The sequence below is a fragment of the Nicotiana tomentosiformis genome, chromosome 11, assembly GCF_000390325.3.
Source record: "Nicotiana tomentosiformis chromosome 11, ASM39032v3, whole genome shotgun sequence".
Classification (NCBI taxonomy): Eukaryota; Viridiplantae; Streptophyta; class Magnoliopsida; order Solanales; family Solanaceae; genus Nicotiana; species Nicotiana tomentosiformis.
The window spans coordinates 54,001,680-54,022,896 of record NC_090822.1 but is presented as its reverse complement, the minus strand read 5'-3'; the positions used below and the strand labels follow the sequence as shown (position 1 = coordinate 54,022,896).

At 42.0% G+C, this 21,217-nt stretch overlaps 2 protein-coding genes across 2 annotated transcripts in view; both read left to right on the top strand.

Moving 5' to 3' along the window:
* The window catches only part of LOC104094343 (protein fluG-like), an 84,895-nt gene that overhangs the window by 35,146 nt on the left and 28,532 nt on the right, over positions 1-21,217 (top strand). The window contains exon 10 of the mRNA XM_070188562.1: positions 13,160-13,332. Coding sequence (XP_070044663.1) covers positions 13,160-13,332 — 173 coding nt within the window. The remainder of the gene's footprint in view (positions 1-13,159; positions 13,333-21,217) is intronic.
* On the top strand, positions 522-3,735 carry LOC138900899 (uncharacterized). The gene is made up of 3 exons (XM_070188563.1): positions 522-1,900; positions 1,979-2,647; positions 2,725-3,735. Exons 2-3 carry the CDS (start codon positions 2,264-2,266, stop codon positions 3,388-3,390), a joined length of 1,050 nt encoding a protein of 349 aa, XP_070044664.1. The 5' UTR covers positions 522-1,900; positions 1,979-2,263; the 3' UTR covers positions 3,391-3,735.

The following is a 21,217-nucleotide window of genomic DNA, read 5'->3' as shown; positions in this document are numbered from 1 at the left end:
AGAGAAGACAAAATAAACACAGTTGTAACGAAAGCGATTTTTTGGGATTAAGCAAGATGAATCAGTTTATGAGGCTTAAAAGAATAACTCTCGAATATAAGAGAATATGGTGCTTCAATTACAATGTGAACTCCAAAAACTCTGCTGCCAGAAATGATAAAAACTCCTCTTTATAGTAGAGGGATCTTACTTTAAATATAATTAAAAAATACTCAGTGGGAGATCCATGATAAACCAACTTTTCCACAATTCCTGCCAAGATTCTCTCATCTTAGTAGGATTGCAACGGCTTTTGTCTGTGAGTCCGATCTGACTCGGGCTCTTGATCTCGGCTTGAGTCCGATTCTAACTCGAGCTCTCGATCTTTGACTTAAGCTCGATTCTGACTCGGACCCTTGAATTGATTCGGGGTCAATGTTGGTTGGTCTCTGGATCATGAGCTTGATAGCTTTACTCTGCGTCATAGTTCGATTTGGATTCGAGCTCGATAACAATATCGAACTCGACATTGATCGACTCCTTGGGTTCGAAGCTTGCTTGTTCCATCTTCGGAATCCATCTCGAAGTCGCACTTCGATCGATTCTCATTCGAACTCGATCGGACGTGCGAAGGCCGAAATCTATTTCGACCGTATACAGATAGTCCCTTCGTTTCTCAGGAAGAATGCGGTGAGAAACGATATGATTTTTCAACGGCTCGATCGGATTATAACCTGACGTTTCCATCGGGCTCGATCATGACGCATGTGATAGCTGTTCCGTCGGTTTAGTCTTTCGAGGCATTTAATACATGTCAAACGGTGGTCGGCCACCGCTGAAACTGAACCGCCATCGCTTAAACCTATAAATAACCCTTCCTTTTATCATTTACCACTTTTACATCTTCAATCTTCCAAATTTCCCAAGTCCCTTTTCGTATTCTCTGACTTATCCGCAAATCTGTGATTTCTCTTTGCAGAAGCCCCTCTTCAATTCTACCAAATCTTCGTCACTTTCTTCTATCCCTCACCTTTGAATTTGAAAATGGCAAAAACATCACAAATCATTCCTCAGAAAGAGAAAGCTTCATCTTCACAGTGTGCCGCCGATGAAACACCGGCAAAACCACGGCATGAGGAGTGCGTTCCCGGGGCGTGTGTTCTTACTTCTGGTTTTAAGGTCGATAAAGGTTCATCGGTCCCTGGCCGATGTGAGCCAGTATCGAGGTACATATGTTCGATAACCGAGAAGCACCTCAAACAGCTAAAGAAAGATTGCAATTGGGATAAAAAAGAAATAATAATTCCTACTTCTGACGAAGACATCACTTCTTACATGAAAGGGTTTTTGAATGTGTATACTTACCCTTTCACGTTAGGTCCCCTCGATTCCGTTATTATTGACTTCTGTCATCAATACCAAATAACCCTAGGCCAGGTCCATCCTTCTTTTTGGCGGATCGTTATCCTGATCCGATACTTTGTGAGCAAAATCGAGGGGATGTCGTTCACCCTCGACCATTTTATCTGATTGTACCGTCATCGACTTTTTCGAGGAGGGTTAATTAAACTTCAGCGTCGGGCTACCAGGGCTCTGTTCTCGAGCATTGACGAGGACAGGGATCGGGGCTGGATGGGCAGGTTCGTTCGAGTGAGAACTTCGGACCTGATTCCGACCGAAAAGATGCCCTTTCCCGAGGAGTGGAATATGAAACGTAAGTGCGATCCTGCTGTTACTTCTATTTTGTTCTTTCATTCCCTTTCTCATCGACACTCTTCTTTTTGTGATGTAGCGGTTCCCTGGATGCCCGGAGCAGTTCCCGATCTCAAGAACTGGGTACGAGCTCTTGTTTTGACCTCCACATACACCGAGCGCTCATGGCGCGATTTGTCAAAGGGTCGGTGGGAGGCCAAAAATCATGGTAAGCCCCTTTCTCGTACTCTTTGATAATTCGAACGGGGTGGTTTCCAAATATTTTAATAAAATTTTCCAAATGCAGGTTTGGGCAAAGATACGGTTTTGAGGCCCTTGTCCAACGAGGAAGAAACTTTGGCCTCTGTCCCAAAGCCGATGGAGGGAAATAAAAGGAAAAGAGCCTCTGTTCCCGAAGATCCAAAATCGAAGAAGAGGACGGCTCGTAAGCCGGTCAAAAATGCCATTTCTTTGACCGTGGAATCAGTTCTGCGTCTAAGATGAAGAAGATGAAGAATAAGAAGAAAACGATGGGTCCACGCTGGCGGCCCGAACGAAGAGAACCACCGATGCCCCATCGGCAGCTGGATCGATGATGCTTCATGAGGCTCCGCCTCGAACTGAGGATATACCGGAGAAAGATTCGGGTGGAATCCCTAAATTATCGGAGATTGAAGACGCATCTCATCGGAGCCAACAGATGGGGGATATGTCTGAAAGGGCCCTTAAATCCCTTCGAACCGAAGAAAATGCTCCAAGTGATTCATTTGGGGCAGCAGCAATCGAAGATTCGCCCACCTTTCCCGCTTTTTCCGCAGGGGTGATTCGGGAAGCCCAAGCTCTGGGGCCCCTCGATCTAGACAGGCCTCATGATGAAGAGGATCCCTTTCGTGACCTGTTTACCGGTATCGAGGACGTTGCCGGTACTGGTGACGAATCAGATCTTTTTCACGGGGTGTGGCAGGCTTTGAATCAGGTAAGCCTTAAAATTATTTTGTCGGTACTACCTTTATGTTTACCTTTTCGTTAACTTCGTTTCTTGTTTCTTTGTAGGCAGCGACAGTTCATCGAGAAGCATGTTCTCGGTCCCAAAACGAGCTGCGTCGGTACGAGGCCGACCTACAATGGGTTACTGATGAGAATAACTCCCTAACACTTCTCTTAGGGCAGAGAGAAGAGGAAATAAAAGACCTCCGAGCTGAGTTGGCCAAGGCTTATCGAGATCAGACCGATTTGTCTGAGCGGGTAATGATACTTTTACAAGCCTATGGGCTTGATACCGGAACGATGGCTAATTTTTTGGTCTCACAGTTGCAGCAAAAAATTAAGATGATCGGGAAGCTTCGTGAGGAGGTCGACGTGATAAAAGCGGAGTCTTTGCAGTGGAAAGAAGGTATGGACCGCTTTGCTGCAGAGAAAGAAACTGCTCGAGCCCAGTTATTATCGGCCGAAACCCAACTTCAGAGAATGAAGGAAAAAGGCCTGGTTCAAGCAAGAAGAATAGAGGAGCTCGAGGCTCGGTTGGCCTCTGTACTTGCCAAGGCCGAATCCGATGCCGAAAAGGCGAAGGCCGATGCAGATGCACTCTTGGCCGTCTATCAGGTCGATGCTGAAGCCGCCCAGGTCCAAGCAAGAGAGGCAGCCGAGACCGCCGATACTCGAGCACATTGTGTCGCTGAACTTGCTAGGTGCCGATCTCGGAGGGAAACCCTCGAGTAGATCCATGCTCGTGGTTTCGATCTCGCTGAAGAGATAAAAAGGGCCAAAGAACTCGAAGCCGATGCTGAAGCTCTGGTTTTCGATGACGATGATGATGACAATGATGATGATGTTGGGAGTAAGAGCGGATCCGAGAACGGGGGGGAGCCCGATAGAGAAGAGACCACTCCTGAGGATGACCAGGAAGTTTAGCCCTTAATTTTTACGTTGTAATCAATCATGCAGACAATTTTTGTATATAGACAATTTTGCTGACTTGCTTATGTTTTGTGAAGACTTTATTCACGCCTTATGAATGTTTTCACAAGGATTTAAACAACTTAATCAAATTTGGACTTCGTAGCCTCTATAATCGAGCGAGTGCTTATTCAAATTTGAAGTGATGTAGCCCTTAGGCTTATTAGTTGAGTCAATGATTTGAGCTCGAAGAAATATAGCCCGTAGGCGTAATGTTCGAGTGAATGATTCGAACTCGAAGTAATGTAGCCTGTAGGCATAATGGTCGAGTGAGTGCTTGCTCGAACTCGAAATAAAAGTATCCCGTAGGCTTAGTAGTCGAGTGAATGATTCGAACTCGAAGCAATATAGCCCGTAGGCGTAATGGTCGAGTGAGTGCTTGCTTGATCTCGAAATAAAAGTAGCCCGTAGGCTTAGTAGTCGAGTGAATGATTCGAACTCGAAGTAATGTAGCCCGTAGGCGTAATGGTCGAGTGAGTGCTTGCTCGATCTCGAAATAAAAGTAGCCCGTAGGCTTAGTAGTCGAGTGAATGATTCGAACTCGAAATAAAAGTAGCCCGTAGGCTTAGTAGTCGAGTGAATAATTCGAACTCGAAGTAATGTAGCTCGTAGGCGTAATGGTCGAGTGAGTGCTTGCTCGAACTCGAAATAAAAGTAGCCCGTAGGCTTAGTAGTCGAGTGAATGATTTGAACTCGAAGCAATGTAGCTCGTAGGCATAATGGTCGAGTGAGTGCTTGCTCGAACTCGAAATAAAAGTAGCCCGTAGGCTTAGTAGTCGAGTGAATGATTCGAACTCGAGGTAATGTAGCCCGTAGGCGTAATGGTTGAGTGAGCGCTTGCTCGAACTCGAAATAAAAGTAGCCCGTAGGCTTAGTGGTCGAGTTTATCTTAATTCTGTTCGCATAATAAATCTCCAAATAGAGAAATTTTTCTTGGATATAAGATGTTGGCAAAGAGGAGAACTTTCTTTGCAAGTCACTATACATGTGTTTATGTTTCGCGTCTGGGTTCGGGCCAACTACATGAGCATGGTTCGTTTTGACCATTTGGTTCTTACAACTTTTCCTATTGAAAACCCGTTGTTGCGAAATAACTTTCTTGCATCAGAACTTGATATATTTGAGGGCTAATGCCCCCTAGTATTCGAGGTCGATTGTAAAGAGGCCTCAGATACTGTTGTAAGCGCAGCACGATCATTGGTTGCCTCATTAAAAACCTTGTCGAAAAAACCCATTTGGGATAAAACCGGTCTAAGGGAAAAAGAGTGCAACGCGTGCTTTCAGATCTTAAGGCTTCGTATTGAAAGATTCATTTAGCTCCTGATCGGACTTCTGCAGGGGTCAGTTTATAATGCCGAGCTTGTATGATCCCTTTCCGACGTTCTCGAGAACCTGATATGGTCCTTCCCAGTTTGGTCCTAGTTTTCCTTCGTTAAGATTTCGGGTATTGAGGGTGACTTTCCTTAGCACTAAGTCCCCGGGCTTGAAATGGCGGAGCTTGGTTCTTCGATTATAATATCTTTCGATTCGTTGCTTTTGGGCGGCCAATTGGACGAGAGCAGCTTCTCGTTTTTGTCCGATAATTCGAGGCTAGTGTTCATAGCCTCGTTATTTGATTCTTCTGTCGTGTATCGAAATCTGGTACTGGGTTCGCTGACTTCGACTGGTATCAATACTTTGGACCCGTATACTAAGGAGAATGGGGTTGCCCCCGTACTGGATTTTGACGTCGTTCGATATGCCCAAAGGACTTCGGGTAGGATTTCTCTCCACTTTCCTTTAGCGTCGTTCAGCCTCTTCTTTAGGTTTTGAATGATAGTTTTGTTCGTTGATTCGGCCTGTCCGTTCCCACTAGGGTGATACGGTGTTGATAATATCCTTCTTATTTTGTGATCTTCGAAGAATTTCGTCACTTTGCTGCCCACAAATTGTTTCCCATTGTCACATACTATTTCGGCGGGTATCCCGAATCAACATACGATATGATCCCAGATAAAGTCTATAACTTCTCTCTCTCTTACTTTCTCGAACGCCTGTGCTTCAACCCATTTAGAGAAATAGTCAGTCATAAATAAAATGAATTTAGCTTTACCTGGGGTCGATGGCAGAGGGCCGACGATATCCATTCCCCATTTCATGAATGGCCATGGGGATAGGACTGAGTGAAGTTGCTCTCCGGGTTGATGGATCATTGGTGCAAACCTTTGACATTTGTCACATTTTCGAACAAATTCCTTCGTATCTTTGCCCATATCGATCCAATAATACCCTGCCCTGATTATTTTTCGGACTAATGGACCGACACCGGAGTGATTCCCACAAGTGCCCTTGTGCACCTCACGTAAGATGTAATCGGTATCTCCCGGACCCAAGCATACTGCCAATGGTCCATCGAATGTCCTTCGGTATAGCGTTCCATCTGAAACCAACGTGAATCGAGCAGCTTTAGTCCGTAGGGCCCTTGAATCTTTAGGGTCCGATGGAAGCTTTCCGTTCTTTAAGTATTCAATATACTTATTTCTCCAATCCAAGGTTAAGCTCGTAGAATTTATCTCGGCGTGACCTTTTTCGATCACGGATCTCGAGAGTTGAACGACAGTCCCCGAGCTCAAGTCACCTTCCTCGACCGATGATCCCAAATTCGCAAGTGCATCAGCCTCACTGTTTTGCTCTCGTGGAACATGCTGTAAAGTCCATTGTTTGAAATGGTGCAAAGTGACATGTAGTTTGTCCAAATACCTTTGCATTCTATCTTCTCGAACTTCGAAAGTTTTGTTTTCTTGACTTACCACCAACAAAGAGTCACATTTGGCTTCTATGACTTCTGCTCCCAAGTTTTTAGCTAGCTCGAGACCTGCAATCATGGCCTCATACTCGGCCTCGTTATTAGTCAACCTGGTAGTTTTAATAGATTGCCTAATAGTGTTACCCGTGGGTGGCTTTAAAACTATGCCTAGCACGGACCCCTTCACGTTCGAAGCCCCGTCCGTAAAAAGGGTCCATACCCTCGATGACGTACCCGATTTCAACATGAGTTCTTTTTCGACTTCGGGTACGAGGGTTGGCGTGAAATCGGCCACGAAGTCTGCTAAAATTTGAGACTTGATGGCTGTGCGGGGTTGATATTCGATATCGTACCCACTGAGTTCGACGATCCATTTGGCCAACCGGCCTGATAGTTCAGGCTTGTGCAAAATATTACGAAGTGGGTAAGTCGTTAATATGCATATGGGGTGACATTGAAAGTACGGTCGTAACTTTCTAGAGGCGCTTATCAGTGCAAGCGCCAATTTTTCTAGGTGCGGATATCTAGTTTCTGCTTCCCCTAAGGTTCGACTTATATAATAAATGAAAAATTGCGTACCTTGCTCTTCCCGAACTAGGACACCGCTTACTGCGATTTCCGATACTGCCAAGTATAAGCAAAGTTTTTCGTCTGTTTTTGGAGTGTGAAGTAGTGGTGGGCTCGACAGATATTGTTTTAGTTCCTTTAATGCCTGTTGGCATTCCGGGGTCCAAGCGAAATCGTTCTTCTTTTTGAATAGGGAGAAAAATTTGTGACTTCGATCTGATGATCTCGAAATGAATCGGCCTAAGGCCGCAATCCGTCCCGTTAACCTTTGTACAGCTTTCACGCTGTCTACGATGGTGATGTCTTCGATGGCCTTGATTTTATCGGGGTTAATCTCGATTCCCCGATTTGACACCATGAAGCCTAGTAACTTGTCCGATCCGACCCCGAAGGCACATTTTTTGGGGTTGAGCTTCATGTTGTATTTCCTCAAAATCTCGAACGTTTCCTGCAAATGGGTCAGATGGTCCTCTGCGCACAGGGACTTAACTAGCATGTCATCAATATAAACTTCCATTGATTTACCTATTTGTTCTTCGAACATTTTATTTACTAAGCGTTGGTAAGTAGCCCCTGCATGTTTTAGCCCGAAGGGCATCACATTATAACAATATGTTCCATATTTGGTGACAAATGAAGTCTTTTCCTGGTCCTCCGGGTTCATCTGGATTTGATTATACCCGGAATAGGCATCGAGAAAAGTAAGGATCTCGTGACCCGGCCGTGGCATCGATCATGCGATCGATGTTGGGCAGCGGAAAAGAATCTTTGGGGCACGCTTTGTTCAAATCCTTATAGTCCACACACATTCTGAGTTTGTTTTCTTTTTTAAGCACTACAACTATATTGGCTAACCATTCGGGATATTTTACCTCCCGAATGGACTCTATCTTGAGAGGTTTGGTTACCTCGTCTTTTATGAATGCATGTTTTACCTCGGACTGGGGTCTTCTCTTTTGCTTCACTGGTCTGAACTTGGGGTCCAAGCTTAGCCGATGCGTCGTTATGTCCGGTGGGATCCCTGTTATATCTAAATGGGACCAGGCAAAGCAATCAATGTTATCGATAAGAAATTGAATAAGTTTCTTCCTGAGTTCGGGGCTCAACCCCGTTCCCAGGTATACCTTTCGTTCGGGCCAGTGCTCGATTAGTGTGACTTGCTCCAGTTCCTCAATTGTTGATTTGGTGGCGTCGGAGTCATCGGGAATCACGAATGATCGAAGGATCCTCTGATCATCATCTTCTTCGATCTTCTGGTTATCTGGTTGGGTCGAAGCCGATGTCTGTGATTGCTATTTGGTATCTCGTTTCCCTTCTGAGCCCGATCCCTTTATTGGCGAAGGCGAGGATATTGGTTTCGCTTCCTCGACGGCGAACATTTCTTTTACGGCTGGTTGTTCTCCGTACACTGTTTTGACTCCTCTCGATGTTGGGAATTTGAGGACCTGGTGTAGGGTCGAAGGTACAACTCTCATGTTGTGGATCCATGGCCTTCCGAAAAAGGCGTTGTATCTCATGTCGCCTTCGATCACGTGAAACTTCGTTTCCTGGATGGTTCCGGCCACGTTTATTGGTAGAATTATCTCGTCCTTGGTGGTTTCACATGCCATATTGAATCCGTTTAGAACCAGGGTTGCAGGTACGATCTGGTCCTGCAGGCCGAGCTGTTCTACGACCTTCGATCTGATGATGTTGGCCGAGCTACCTGGATCAATCATCACACGCTTAACTTTAGTTTTATTCATGAGTACGGATATTACCAGTGCATCGTTATAAGGTTGTATGACTCCTTCTGCATCTTCATCATTGAAGGACAAAGTTCCTATGGGTGTGTAATCTTGAGTTCGAGATCGCTTTTCTCTCACAATCGATGTTTTAGTGCGTTTAAGCACTGGTCCCTGAGGGGTATCGGCGCCACCGATGATCTTGTGAATGATGTGCTGTGGTTCTTCTTGTTTGTTTTGCTTGCCGAAATCCCTGTTTTTAAAATGGTTCTTCGCCCTGTCGCTCAAAAATTCCCGAAGGTGCCCTTTGTTAAATAACCGGGCTACTTCCTCTCTTAGTTGCCTGCAATCTTCCGTTCTGTGGCCATGGGTGCCATGATATTCGCACATTTGATTGGGATTCCTCTGGGCAGGATCGGTCTGCATGGGTCGAGGCCATTTAGTGTCTTTGATGCGTCCGATAGCCGATACGATGGTGGATGCATCAACGCTGGAGTTATATTCCGATAACCGAGGTGCTTCCTTAGATCCGGCAGGCCTATCGAAACTACTTCTGTTTATCAGCCCCCGGGACCCTTGACCTCGATCACTTCTTTTGTTATTTTGCCTGAGGTTATGTCTCGATTCACTGACTCTGTGGCTTCCGTTGTACGGTTGGTATCGATCCCCAATCCGAATAGCGGGTTCAGACCCCAATTGATCATCTTCAACCCTAATTTTCGATTGGTACCGATTGTGCACATCGGCCCATGTGATGGCTGGGTATTCGATCAGGTTATGCTTTAATCGCCGTGAAGCCGTCGAACTTCGCTCGTTCAAACCTTGAGTGAAAGCCTGAACAACCCAATCGCCTGTGACTGATGGCAAGTCCATTCGTTCCATTTGAAAACGAGATACGAACTCCCTCAGCATCTCGTTATCCTTTTGTCTTACCTTTAAGAGGTCCGATTTCCTTGTTGCAACTTTTATGGCGCCGACATGTGCTTGTACAAAAGAATCTGCTAACATGGCGAACGAGTCGATGGAATTTGGCGGTAGGTTATGATACCAAATCATTGCCCCCTTCGAGAGGGTCTCTCTTTATTTTTTTAGCAACACAGATTCGATTTCATCGTCTTCTAGATTATTGCCCTTGATGGCACATGTGTAAGAAGTGACGTGCTCGTTGGGATCGGTCGTTCCGTTATATTTGGGAATTTCGGGCATACAGAATATTTTGGGGATTGGTTTCGGGGCTGCGCTCGAGGGAAAAGGTTTTTGCACGAATTTTTTCGAATCCAACCCTTTTATCATTGGTGGAGCTCCCGGGATCTGATCGATCCTAGAGTTATAAGTTTCTACTTTTTATCGTTGGCTTCGACTCGCTTTGTGAGTTCCTCGAGCAATTTAGCAATTTCGGGAGTAGTCCCCGATTCTTACTCATTTGACTTTACTATGGCTGGTTCCGTTCTGTGGGTGATTTCTCGGGGTGGATTGGGCTCCGGCCTGCTTTGTAGCTGGGTTTGGCTCTGCAACTGAACTATTGCTGCCTGTTGGGCTTGCAACATTTCGAAAATCAAACGCAAGCTAACGCCGTTTTCCTCGACGTTATGAGTATCTCGAGCTGCAGACCGAGTGCCACCATGGATGCTATTCTCGGGTTCAGCATGTAGGTTCGCCTCGATGGCTACATGCGAATTGATATCAATTGGCGCTCCGATTCGAGCTCCAACGGTGTTCACAAGTGGTCTTTCAGTACTGGGTGTCAGGTTGTTGTTTTCGTCTTGAAGACCGGCCCCGCTATCGATTGGTGAAGCTATTTGATTGATGGTTAGTCGTAGCTAATCCGAAATTCAAGATATTTTCGGAAACAAGCGCAAAGCACAATGGCGTGTTTTTTCAGATTCGCATCAAATAACCACTGTTATCCTTAGCCCCACGGTGGGCGCCAAATTATTTACCCGAAAAACGGATATCGTTGAATTTATTCGTAGTTCTAAGGATATGTGATATAGTTCAATACAAACTGTAAGGATAAAAGGAAAAGACAAAATAAACACAGTTGTAACGAAAGCGATTTTTTGGGATTAAGCAAGATGGATCAGTTTATGAGGCTTAAAAGAATAACTCTCGAATATAAGAGAATATGGTGCTTCAATTACAATGTGAGCTCCAAAAACTCTGCTGCCAGAAATGATAAAAACTCCTCTTTATAGTAGAGGGATCTTACTTTAAATATAATTAAAAAATACTCAATGGGAGATCCATGATAACCCAACATTTCCACAATTCCTGCCAAGATTCTGTCATCTTAGTGGGATTGCAACGGCTTTTGTCTGTAAGTCCGATCTGACTCGGGCTCTTGATCTCGGCTTGAGTCCGATTCTAACTCGAGCTCTCGATCTTTGGCTTAAGCTCGATTCTGACTCGGACCCTTGAATTGATTCGGGGTCAATGTTGGTTGGTCTCTGGATCATGAGCTTGATAGCTTTACTCTGCGTCATAGTTCGATTTGGATTCGAGCTCGATAACAATATCGAACTCGACATTGATCGACCCCTTGGGTTCGAAGCTTGCTTGTTCCATCTTCGGAACCCATCTCGAAGTCGCACTTCGATCGATTATCATTCGAACTCGATCGGACATGCGAAGGCCGAAATCTATTTCGACCGTATACAGTTGGGACCATTCTCCACTGTAGCTTCTGTCTATTCCTTATTTTATTAATGTCAACCACAAAAGGTCCTTGGTATTCTTTGCCATTACCCATTGTACTCCTGCTAGGGAACAGAATAACTGCCACAATATATCAGTTACCTTGCAATGCAAGAAGAGATGGCTATTACTTTCTGATACAAAAAACATCTGGAGCTCAGAGGAATCCCCCTCTTCTCCGCAAAACTTCATGAGTCAGACAAGCTTTCCTGCCAACTAACCAAGAGAAGCATGTGACCTTAAATGGGGCTTTTATCTTCCATATATATTTTCATGGCCAAACTGATACTGAAAGCAAAAAGTATGCAGAGCTGACTGAAAACATTTTGGTGTTTCCTCCATTCCAAATAACTGCATCCTCAGCATTTCTGGTACCATGAAAAATCTCTAAAACCTTCAGCATTTCCTATGAACATTAATTATTTCTCTAGCTCTTGGGTGTTAGTTTTAGCATCCTGTTATGGTTGATTGAACTTACAAGCTGGATCATGGGATGGCTTATCAGGTTTAAGAAAAACAACAGGAGTAAGTATGTGCCAGCCTCATGACCTGTGTTCCACCTGTTCAATTCAGAGCGCATGTGGAGGGTAGGGATTTAACACCAGGTTACTATTGCCTAATCACAAGTGACGGGTAATAGACTGCAATTTCATCCCACCAGCCTAGTTAGCCTCTGATTGATGTATACATCGTCAATCGTTGCTTCATTCTTTTGTAGGTTTGCATTAATTTACAACAAAAATGATGTTAATTAGGAGTTATTAAGGGAGTTATTCCCATTAGTTTACAGTTTATGTTCTCTAATGATTGTGTATAAACGGCGTTCTCTAGTTTTTCCTTCTTTTCCTCTCAAAAGCTTATTGATTGGCATAGATCCATATGCTAGCCCAGGCCAGGAAGAAATATGAGGTTCAAAGATTTGTATGGCTGGGTTTTAATTACTAGGTTCATATGTTGGATGGTTAAACAAATAACAACCAGAATGGAGATTAATCTACTAGAGCTCCATATTCTTTTGTCTGATTAAAGCTCTCACACTAATTAGAGAATTTCGATTGGAGTATCAAGAAACTAGTGAAAGATTGCTTTACTATAACAATATGAAAGCAAATGACTACACAAAGTTGCTATTTCATGTTACCTCAAGTAGGAAGTTGTCTCAGAAAATAAAGACGATATATCTTGTGGTGACATGTGAGAAATTGATTTCATGAAGGATTAATGGTCATATATCATATATTGCGATTGAACAAGCTTTACTATATTCCCTGTTCTTAAAAAAAGATGGCGTAGTCCTGCAATTACACAAATCCAGCCATGCTGGTGTTACTATTTTTTTGAAATAAAAATGCTCTGGTGTTTACTTATCATTATCAATTGATTTAGTGAGTTATTTTCAATAACAGTTGATATATTCTGTTTCCTAGCTATGTCACTTTGTAGTGTTATTATTAATTACATTATTTGAATTTTCCTCCTCGGCTAAGATTGGCCAAACTGATTATTTGAACATTTTGTTATTGGAATTTGAAAGTTGACACACCAATTAATCCTTTTGCAAATTATTTTCCACTAGCATAGATCTGCTATTATATAATATGATGTTTAATCAAGGTCTAGTACAACAAGTTCATTCGTTGGTTAAGTTTTCAGGACTTTGTGATTACCGCTACAACATGATTCGTGTTGAATGTTAATCGGTATTTCCCTGCTTTAGTCAAAAGTTGATAAAATTTATTAATTTCTTGTGCATCACTTACAGGCTGTTCCACAACAACGCTTCTATAGTTCTGTGAAAATGCATGGTCTTGGCTTAACTGTTGAATGTATGCGACTCAGTTCAATAACAGATAATCTCTGCGAGGAAAATTCACTCTCCCCCTCGGGTGAGGTCAGAATTGTTCCTGATGTATCAACCAAATGCAGACTCCCCTGGTACTACTTGCAAATCTATGTATTATTGCTTGATATATATATTCAACTTTTTCATTTATCTTCTTGGTTTTAAGCTAAAATATGCATGTTGTCCTTATATTTCCTTCGACAAGTCATAATGATAAGATTAGGGAAGACACCCGTTCATGCTTTCCGTGGTTAGCGCTGGGATAGTGTCAACTCTATCCTTATTGCCTCTCTAGAATCATCATAGAACATTTTCAGTTTTGTGAAATGTCCCGCTAACCCATATCTAGGGTGGGCAGAACTCCATGTGTCAATCGGTGTTGAAGAGAATTCAATGCTTGCAGTTTCAATTATGCTATTGCTAGTTAAAGATCAGCTTCTGCCTTACAAGCTTTGCATCTCAGTTTCTATTTACTAAGTCATTATAGCCCTTATCAACTTTCTATTTCTCTCATTGTGCACTTATCTCTATCAACTCTCATTATTACTCTTTCATTCCCAACCGAAATGGTCATCCTTACATATAAGATGCAATGGTAGCATATGGTGAGATGGTCATCCCTATCAAGAAGATGCAATGGTAGCATATGCACCCAAGGGTGTGGCCTAGTGGTTACTAAAGTGGGTTGAGAACCAGAGTTCTCAGGTTCAAATTTCAGTGGAGACAAAAAACACTAGGTGATTTCTTCTTATTTGTCCAAGCCGTGGTGGATAGAGTTACCTAGTACCTGTTGCTGGTGGGAGGTAATAGGTATCCCGTAAAATTAGTCGAGGTGCGTGCAAGCTGGCCCTGACACCACGGTTATTCAAAAAAAAAAAAAAAGATGCAATGGTAGCATATATGGTGAGGGATAATTGCATGAAATCTTGTTACATTCATTTGCTTTTCAAGTACTCACTTTTAGAGTCCGTTTACTGTTCTTACCACACTGTTCTCCTTTTTGTACCAGGGGTTCTCACTGTAAATCTTGGACATTAAGTTGTTGCTAATTTTAATACTTCCCATTAGGATCTACTTCAGTTGTCCTTCAGATCATTCCAAGCAATTCCTGAAATTGTGCAAACATCATGATGTCTAAACTCTTTTCTTAATATGTTTGCTACTTGCTCTTCTATCTTAATTGGTTCATTTCAATTTTACTCCAAACAGCTTTATCTCGAAAAAAGTGAAATTGTACATTCTAGTGCCACTAGGTCTCTCATTAGTTTATCTAAATAGCTCATGAGCAGCACTAACCATGTAATTTTTGTATTGCCTTTTCTCTACTTGGTTTCCTACTTGGTTATCGAAAGTGAGAATGTTATCTGTCTTTTACTACACCACGAGTTGTGGTTGACCCGACAGTGAACCCAGTTCTGCAAGTGATCCTTGAGTGTAAGGGTCACCAACAAATTCATGTCAAAATATCCCATAACTTTGCAAGAGACTTCTTATGAAGAAGCTTGTAGGCAGTTGTTCCTTTCATCTACCTAAATATTCTGTAGTTAAATACTCTGATTACAAAGTTGATACCTGTCCCAATCAATGACCCAACTCCAGGCCATGACCGACGCCTAGGTATTGGCTCCCAAGCTAGTCTATGCCCAAGTATTTCCCTTGAATAAGAGAATCTCCCCTATTTGTGGGGCTGCCCATAGATCCTGTGACAGCTACTAATCCTAATACGAATATAACATGAAACTTAGCACACATGTAGAAGTAGTAACTTAAATGCGATCACAATTTAAATTCCAACAAGTCATTGAGAACCCAATTCAAATGTATACAAATATCTTCTTACTAAAGTCCTAAGGTTTGGACTTTAAGTACAAGAGAAGCTATAGAACAAGTGTCTTTATAAAGCAGTCAAAGCAACAAGTCAATAAATATTGGAGTCTCCCTCTGGTGATGGCCAGTCCCCAGCAGCGCAGCCTCGTCAATGTCTGTGCCAAAATGTCAATACAGTAGTGTTTACAGACTCAGTGAATGGTTGGCCAATCAAGGCGGACTGGGAACATAAAGTTTGAAAACATGCATAGCACATATTCCATATACAAGCTAATACGACTACAAGTATGATACTTCTAATTGGCACTAGCTAATACAAATAGAAGTACCATACTTTCAATACTAGTTATTCGTAATATAGCAATAAGGTTTATGAAATGTCTTTTGACCAGGTGACTGCTCTCCAAATCCTCGAGAAACTAGGGACCCTGGTATGCCGTCAACCCTCGTCTAGGTGGGTTGGTTATAAATAAGCTTCACCATAGGAGTAAGCACATTATATATGTCTTGTGTATTAGTTTGATTATAAGTAAGCTCCACGACATGGGTGAGTATATTATGTTTGTTTGTATAGTAGTTCAAGTATGTACCTTCATATCTTAACAAATACAGACCCTCATAGCATTATTACAATGCTCAATGCTTCTAGTAAGTTATCTAAGCAGTCGGATAAGTTATCTCAAGTATATGCTTATATTCCATCACATATAAAATAAATCACTTATATGCAAGTACAACATGATTCACAATATAAAATAACAATTCTTTAATACATTCATCGCATGTATGTTACATATATAGCCTATAGTTCCATTAAAACTAGCCAAGTACACATATAAGCATGTCCCGAGTCCCGACACCACAAGTAAGAATCACATTGTTTTAAAGTAAAAGCCTTGAAATCAAGCCAAGGAGAGGGTCCCCACTCACTTGCAACCTCTAATATGACGCCAAGCTTCAACTAAGGTCACCCACATAGTAGCTTGCTGAATCTATTATCAACCACCAGTATTCCAATTTTCTCATATTTCAAATCCTAGGGTTTTAGTTTTCTAGGTTCTCCCATGATTCTATCAACTAAACTATTAGTTGCTTTATCCAACCTCTAAATATGAAAGCCCATACAAATTAGCTGTGAAAAATAACTCAATCTCCAAAATCTATGTTGGGTTCACTTGTGTGAATTTCTAGCCTATTAAACTCTTAAAACAACATTTACACGTGATATTTTGACATGAAGAGAGTTCAAATGACCTCTAAGACCTATATGGAGGCTTTGGGTGTTACATTTAAACCCATTAAACATGTCTCAATCGATTTCCAACAAAAGGGAATCAGTTCCTGATCATTTCAAACACTCAAAGTATATATGAAATTGAGCCTTCACCCATATCAACAGAGCAAATAGAAGTCAACTAAGCTTGGGTTATTACATCAATACATTGTCCGATCCTAAGTCTTTTCCTTCTTCATAATACAGCTTCGAATATTCTTCACTGTAAAGGTCGATTTGCTAGCTAACGTTCTATCTTTTTCTGATAGGTCCTTTGAATATTTTGTTTCTCAAGAAATAATCCATCTTTGGCTTTCTAACTTCATGTTTAAGGATATACTTTAGTTTCAGCAATTATTTCTGAGAAAGAGGAGGAGAAGAAAGACGGGGAATAGAGTGCTTAATTATTCCCTCAAGCTGCTGGGGTTTAAATAAACTTTGACAAAAATACAAATAAGGAAAAACTACAATTACAAGCCTACAAAATCTCCTAATCACTTTATTACAGGGATTTGTGTAATTAGTTAATTACAATTTTGTGTATCTTTCTGTCTTTACATAGTATCAATTCTTACCATATTTAATACTTCCCCTCAAGCTGGAGCGTACATGTCGTATGCTCCTAGCTTACTACAGATATTGCCAATTCTGAACGCTCAAGAGTGATTTTGTGAGGGCATATGCAATGTCTTTTGAGTTGACAAAACTCATAACATGCACCTGGACTCAATCTTTTGTCGAATGAAGTGACAATCTACTTCAATATGCTTCATTGTTTCATGAAATTCTGGATTCGAAGCGATATGTAATGCGGCTTGATTTTCACAAATCAATTTCGTCAGCTCGTCCCCTCTAACCTTATCTCCTGTAAAAGTTGCCTTAGCCATATAAGCTCGTAAGTAGCCAATGCCATACCCCAATATTCTGCCTTGTGCTTGACCGAGCCACCACATCTTGCTTTTCGCTTTTCCTGGATATTAGATTGCATCCAATTAAAATGCAATAACCTGAAGTGGACCGTCTATTAGAGGAAGAACTTGCTCAATTTGCATAGAATACACAACAATGTGTGTATGTCCCTTGTTTTCACTCAATAAACCTTATCCCGGAGAACTTTTGACATATCTTAGGATGCGAATTATTGCATTCCAAAGACTATCACAAGGTGACCGTAGAAACTGGCTAACCACACTTACAACAAATGAGATGTCAGGTGTTGTGAATCGTAACATAGTTGAGTTTGCCACCAAGTCTCTGATATCTAGCTGGATCTTTTAGAGGCTCCCCCTATCCTGAAACAAGTTTAGTATTTGGATCCATGGAGTCTCCGTAGGTTTGCAGTTCAACATGCCAATGTCTTCCAAAATATCTAAGGCATACTTCCTTTGTGAGATGACAATGTCGTTGCCAGATTGTGCCACCTCAACGCCTAGAAAATATTTTAGTATGCCCAAATCCTTAGTTTGAAATTGACTTGAAAGATGCTGCTTAAGTTGGGCAATAACTTCATGATCATCACCTGTGATAACAATATCATCAACATAAACATTTAGAAAAATACATTTGCCATTAGATAAATGCCTATAGAATACAGAATGATCAGCATTTGTTCGGGTCATTCCAAATTGTTGGACAACGTTCGAAAACGACCAAACCATGCCTTGGGAGACTGCTTGAGACTATAAGGAGATTGACGAAGTCGACAGACTAATCTAGACTCCCCTTGAGCAACTGTAGATTTTTGAGAAGAAGAAAAGGCTTCTTGTATTTCTGTGTATGTTTACATCCCATGAGCAAGTGAATTTATACAAAGTCTCTAACGCTAATTAAGGAAATAAAATAAATCTATACAATCAATCCAGCTATCAAATCAAATCAAATAAAATCAGAATAAAATCAGATCTCCAAAATATAATCAAATCTCCTGAAATCATGCTAATCAACACTCAAACTAGGGACGTGACTGGTACTAGGTGATTTAGACTCGCCTAGTAAACCTGCTTAAGTTGTAGGAATATCTACAGAATCTCCCATCTTCAAATCTGTATCAGTGTACCAAACTCCATTCAAATAATTCGTAAATGCATCAATAACGTTCATAACCACAAGGTTTTCAGATAGCTAAAAGCAATAAAATCAGTCTCAAAATTCTACTATACTGGCTTAAACTTCAATTAGAAAATCCCAACATAATTGAAGACACTTCAATGAGTTCATGGAGCAAACACTAGGATTATCCTTTAGAACTCAGCAGAAAATTGTAATAGAAACAATATGTTGGAATAAATTAAGGCTCCAACAGACAATGTGGTACTCATCAGAATACTCTGACTGTAACTGCTCAATATCTCAGCTCACTACTGAGGTGCGGGATCCATACCTGTATTTGTAATACATGTAAACACAAAGAGTGAGTCACAAGACTGAACAAGTGATAACATAATAAAAAACCACATGAGAAGAGCTAATTTATACAACATGCTTTAAAAGAAAACCGTTATGCTGTTTCAACACCATATATATACATATTTAAAATTGATTTTGGTTCTTTCCTTGTACTGCCTCTTAGCTTGTTTTTATTCTTAGATTATTCTCCGTCTGTTAGCTTAAGCTTGTTGGAATAATTTGACACCACCCTTGTCAACTAGTAGGCATGATAGACTCGGTATTATGAGCATTTGAATTGTAATCCACACAACTCCTGTCAGTTGGTTAACTATAATCTGACAATGCCTTTATTAGCTGGGACATTATTTTGCTTATTAGCACTTAGATTGTTCATTAGCACTTACACTTTGTCCCTATCTTATTCTGTTCTTAAGCAAGTGTCATATGCACGACATTAGTAAATATATCTTCACTTGAAAATACAATTCATATAGTAATACTCAAATACTAGTTCCTACTTGACTCAGAACACATTCATAGGTAGCATGCTTGTGAACATCATAAAGCATCTAAAACTTGAGTATAAAACTCGTATCCAAGATTCAAAATAACTTAGACATGCAGATATGAAACTGTAATTGCTTTTCTGTGACTTGTCCCACCATGCAAAATTGCGAAAGAAAAAGAAACTTGGCTATGGAGACATTTATCATGAACAACAACAACACCAACCCAGTGGGATCCCACAAGTGGAGTCTGGGGAGGGTAATGTGTATGCAGACCTTACCCCTACCCTGGAGGGCAGAGAGACTAATTCCGAAAGACCCTCGGCTCGAGAGGAAGAATAGGAACAAATAAATAACAACAACAAGGCCAGGAAAATGATATCAACAATGTAAGGACCGGAGAAAGAATAAATGGAAGAAAGCAGTAGCAATAGCAATAGCAATAGCAATAGCAAAAGTAATAACCACAAGCAGAAACATGATAGGGTACTAGAAAATCGAAGCGGAAGATAGTACCAAAACAACCCTAATACTGACATTCTAAGAATCGAAGATAATGTACTAGTCAGCTAGCCCTAATAAACCCGAAACAAATCAGAAAAACACACGACGACCTATTACCCTTCTACCCTAATCTTCGACCTCCATACCCTCCTGTCAAGGGCGCCATGTCCTCGGTAAGCTAAAGTCACGCTATGTTCTGCCTGATCATCTCTCCCCAGTACTTCTTAGGCCGCTCTCTACCTCTTCTCCTACCTGCCAGCGCCAGCCGTTCACACCTCCTTACTGGGGCATCTAGGCTCCTTCTCAGATGCCCGAACCATCTAAGCCTCGCTTCACGCATCTTATTTTCCATAGGGGCCACACCCACTTTCTCCCGAATATCTTCATTCCTAATCTTGTCCAACCTAGTGTACCCTCACATCCATCACAACATCTTCATTTCGGCTACGTTCATCTTCTGGATATGAGAGTTCTTGACTGGCCAGCATTCTGCCCCATACAACATAGCCGGTCTAACCGCCGCCTTGTAGAATTGACCCTTAAGTTTTGGTGGCACATTCTTGTCACACAGGACGCCAGATGCTAGCCCCTATTTCATCCACCCCGCTCCTATACGGTGTGTGACATCCTCGTCAATCTCCCCGTCCCCTTAGATAACTAACCCGAGATACTTGGAACTTCCTCTGTTGGGGATGACTTGTGAATCAAGCCTCACGTCTATATCTGCTCCCCCTGACACTACGGTGAACTTGCACTCTAGTTACTCCGTCTTCGTCCTGCTCCACTTGAAGCCCTTAGACTATAAGGTCTGTCTCCAAACGTCTAACTTTTCGTTGACAGCGCCTCGCGTCTCATTAATCAGCACTATGTCGTCAACGAAGAACATACACCATGGAACCCCCCATTGAATATGACGCATCAAGTATCCATCGCCAAAGTAAATAAGAACGGGCTGAGCGCAGATCCTTAGTGTAACCCCATCCCAACTGGAAAATGTTCTGAGTCTCCTCCCACTGTCCCCACCAGAGTCTTAGCTCCATCATACATTCCTTAATCACTCTAATGTACGCTACACGAACACCTCTAACCTCCAAGCATCTCTAAAGGACCTCCCTATGGACCTTGTCGTACGCTTTCTCTAGGTCAATAAACATCATATGCAAATCTTTCTTCCTATCCCTGTACTATTCCACCATCCCCCTAACAAGATGGATGGCTTCCGTAGTCGAACGTCCCGACATGAAACCGAATTGCTTCTCGAAAATAGACACCGTCTTTCTAACCCTCGCTTCGACCACCCTTTCCCACACTTTCATAGTGTGACTAAGCAACTTGATACCCCTATAGTTATTGCAATTTTGGATATCTCCATTGTTCTTGTACAACGAGATCATCGTACTCCACCTCCAATCCTCGGGCATCTTCTTCGTCCTAAAAATAATGTTAAATAACCCAGTTAGCCACTCCAATCCAGCCATA

Bases quoted from the DNA above. Each gene is read 5' to 3' on its own strand.
- LOC138900899 (XM_070188563.1), top strand. From the start codon at position 2,264: ATGATGCTTCATGAGGCTCCGCCTCGAACTGAGGATATACCGGAGAAA. The intron at 2,648-2,724 runs GTAAGCCTTAAA...GTTTCTTTGTAG, and splicing joins TGTGGCAGGCTTTGAATCAG to GCAGCGACAGTTCATCGAGA.